The following is a 3,066-nucleotide window of genomic DNA, read 5'->3' as shown; positions in this document are numbered from 1 at the left end:
CCTGAAGCACAGGGGTCCGGTTTGTTTTCTTCACCGGTATTTCCCAGAGTGCCCAGAGCAGTGCCCGCATGTTAGGCACTGGATAAATAGTAGGTGAGAAAACAGGCTTTGCTCGGATTCCCCAGACACGTGACCAGCTGGTGGCAAGCCAGGCCTGGCACTTCTCCGTCTGCCCCCAACACCATCCCACCATCCTTCGGCTTCACATTCCAGGCGGAGGCCCTTCTGTCGCAGGCCAAGGTGAGTCTCAGTGCCCAGCCTTGCCATTTGGCCTCCTCCTTCCCACAATAAACTCATTCAGTCTGAGGCAACGGGGACTTGATCCTTCCCCGTCCTGAAGGGCGACCTGGTGTTTTAAAGTGTCCGTGGAGACCATGCTTAACCCCGAGGTGAGAGGCATTTCAGGCAGCAGCTGGAGGGGCTGAGCGGGCTGCTGATGAGCCCAGAACCCAGCAGGGCCTGCACCCCTACAAGGAGGCTCAGACCAGGCCTTGTTGGGGACTTCCCCTCTGTCTCCTCACACTCCCAGGATATCCCCATCAAAGATTCTACAACTTTGGAATTCTGAAGTCCCGGAATCACAGAATTCCAGGATTCCAGAGCCACAAGTCTCCCTCTGTCCTATGAGGCCTCTCAGCTCACCGTGACCTAGGTCCCAAGCCCTAGCACCCAGCCCTGGAGAAGGGTCCCAAGGCTGTAGAGAAAAGGTGGTCCCAGCCCTGAGCCTCCACCCCGGGCACTTCTTGGGTAGCTGTAAAGCCATTTCCTCCCTCTGCCTGGGAGGAGGATGGGCGGGCTGTAAAAGTTCAACTTGAAAGGAAACATTCCCCAGAAGCAGAGGGGATTTGCAGGTTTATGACCCGAGCTTCCAGAGGCCTGTGGAGATCAAGGCTGCTGCCCAGGCTTCGCTGCCTGCATCCCCGTCTGCCAGGGCCCACAGTGGGCTGCTGCCCTCTGGGCCTGCAGCAAGGCCTGCTCCGCCCCAGGTGGGGAGGGGGCCAGTGGGAGGTTCAAGCTCAAGCTGCCTGGGGGCCCCTTCTCGGCTGAGACCCCTGGGATCAGGGGCCGCCTTCACAGCGGCCAAGATCAGAATCCTGGCTTCTCAAATCTTCCTACTCAAGAATCCTGGCTCAGGAACCACTGGAGATTATACAGGCTCTTGTGTTCCAATCTAAATCCCAAAATTCCAAGATCCTGTGGGCCCTGAATCCTGTCCCAGATAAGACTTGGCTGAGCCCAACTGTTTCACTGCCAGTCCCCAGAAGGATGGGGCAGGGGGGCTAGGCTCTCCCTAGAGTGAAAATGCCTTCTGCATGGGGAGCATGGAAGGGACTGAGTCTCCCCGTTCCCTGCTGCTGCCCACCCCATGACGGGGCTGGTTCAGAAGCAGCTCCACAGATGCTGTACACACTCCACCCCCAACATCATCTAATAAAGTCCAAAACAGGGCACCCCGCCCCCCGGCATGACTCACCGCCACTTCGCAGAACTGGCCGGAGAACCTTGTGCTGCAGATGCATTCGTACACCCCACCGGCTGCCCGGCAGGTGCCCCCGTTCAAGCAGGGGTTGGCGTCACAGGAGATCTGACACCTGGAAGGCAGAGACGAGGGCGGGGTGGAGAAAGTTGGTCCCTCCTATGCTTGTTCCCCAAGCTGCTTTATTTAGCATCTCAAACCCCGCTTCTTCATCTACTGTCCCCACACACTACCCCTGCCTAGCTGGGCCCTGCCGGGTGACAGAAGATGAATGTGATCTCCATCGCCCGCCACTTTGCTTCCCCAAGGCATTCATGACTGAGCACGCCTTGCTCCACCAGAAGCCCAGGGGAGCCTGTCTAAAGGCCCACGGGTGCTGAGCCCCTGTCTGGAGCAGGCCCAGGACCTGCTCCTGCACAGTCTCCCCAGGGGGTCCTGATGCAGGTGGGCTAAACGAAGGGCTCTAAGAAACACCACCAGACAACCGCTTCCTCGCAGGTGCCTGCAGAGCAGAGGACAGTCCTGGAAGCCCCAGAAGGAAAGAGCTCAAGTGACAGAGATGGACTGCCTGGCATTGTGACAACAGCGAGGCCTCAGAAGGCGAGCTCTCCACTTCACCCGTCATGCCCAGCTCTCCACACTCACCGGCTTCCCTCCCAGACCTCAGTCCCCAAACCCACCTCTCTCCAGCAGAGCCCTCCTGGCAGCTGCAGTTGGCTCCCCGAGGTCCACCATCACATGGGATGCCATTGAGGCAGGTGAGGTTCAGGCTGCATTCTTCAGGCAGGACAGGCAACCTGGGGAGAGAGCACAGAGGCTGGACTGGGGGCGGCATGCCTGGGCCGGGCCCCCTCCCCTAGCCCTTGTGACCACAGGCCACCTGCGCCTCTGTGTTGTCATCTGTGTAATTCAGACCTGGGTATCAGTCATGAAAGTGGTGTCCCAGGTGGAAAGGATGGGACTCAGGGCTGTCACTCTGCTGCTCCAGCCCCAACCCCAAGGTGTACGGCCTCCAGACCCAGGCTGGGCCTCGTTCCCACCACTGAGGCCTTCGGGAAGCTGACAGAATAGGACTCTCGGAACAAAAGCATGCTCCTGAGCATAAAACTTGGGCCTGATGTTCCTTGCAGGGCAGACGGGGAAGGCGGGACAGCCCTCCATAATCTTGGCTCCAAAGGGAGTGGGCATCAAAGACTGAATAGGGGCCCATCTCACTCTGCCCCGGACCCATGGCACCAATGGGGGTGAACATCAACGGTGGGAGGCTGGGCAGGCAAGCCTCAGTCAGGATTTTCTCCTAAGACCAGCTCTGGGTTCCCCACCCTCCACCCCCAGACAGGAACCCTGTTTATCTGAAATTCCCATTTATCTGGGTGTCCTGTATTCTATCTGGCAAGTCTAGGGGACAGTGGTTCCCGTTTCACAGATGAGGGCACGGAGGCTCAGAGAAGAGAGGCGGCGGCCTACAGATCCAGCGCATCTGCAACCAGATGCCCTGCTCTGGGATTCTCTGCTCCACCCGCTGCCCGAGGGGGTGGTCCTCCCCTCCCCTTTCCCCTCCCCTCCTTCCTCTCGCGCCCACACCCCCC

General features: G+C 59.2%; 1 protein-coding gene across 1 annotated transcript in view; it reads right to left on the bottom strand.

Annotated features, from left to right (window-relative positions):
* CRB2 (crumbs 2, cell polarity complex component) overlaps positions 1–3,066 on the bottom strand; it is a 22,008-nt gene that overhangs the window by 2,086 nt on the left and 16,856 nt on the right. Inside the window, exons 11-12 of the mRNA XM_025051232.1 lie at positions 2,158–2,333; positions 1,475–1,592 (exon numbers count right to left, since the gene is read on the bottom strand). Of these exons, the coding sequence (XP_024907000.1) occupies positions 1,475–1,592; positions 2,158–2,333 (294 nt within the window). The remainder of the gene's footprint in view (positions 1–1,474; positions 1,593–2,157; positions 2,334–3,066) is intronic.

Source organism: Pteropus alecto, unplaced genomic scaffold, assembly GCF_000325575.1.
Source record: "Pteropus alecto unplaced genomic scaffold, ASM32557v1 scaffold67, whole genome shotgun sequence".
NCBI lineage: Eukaryota > Metazoa > Chordata > Mammalia > Chiroptera > Pteropodidae > Pteropus > Pteropus alecto.
The sequence above is the reverse complement of the archived record's forward strand: the minus strand, read 5'-3'. Positions and strand labels throughout refer to the sequence as shown.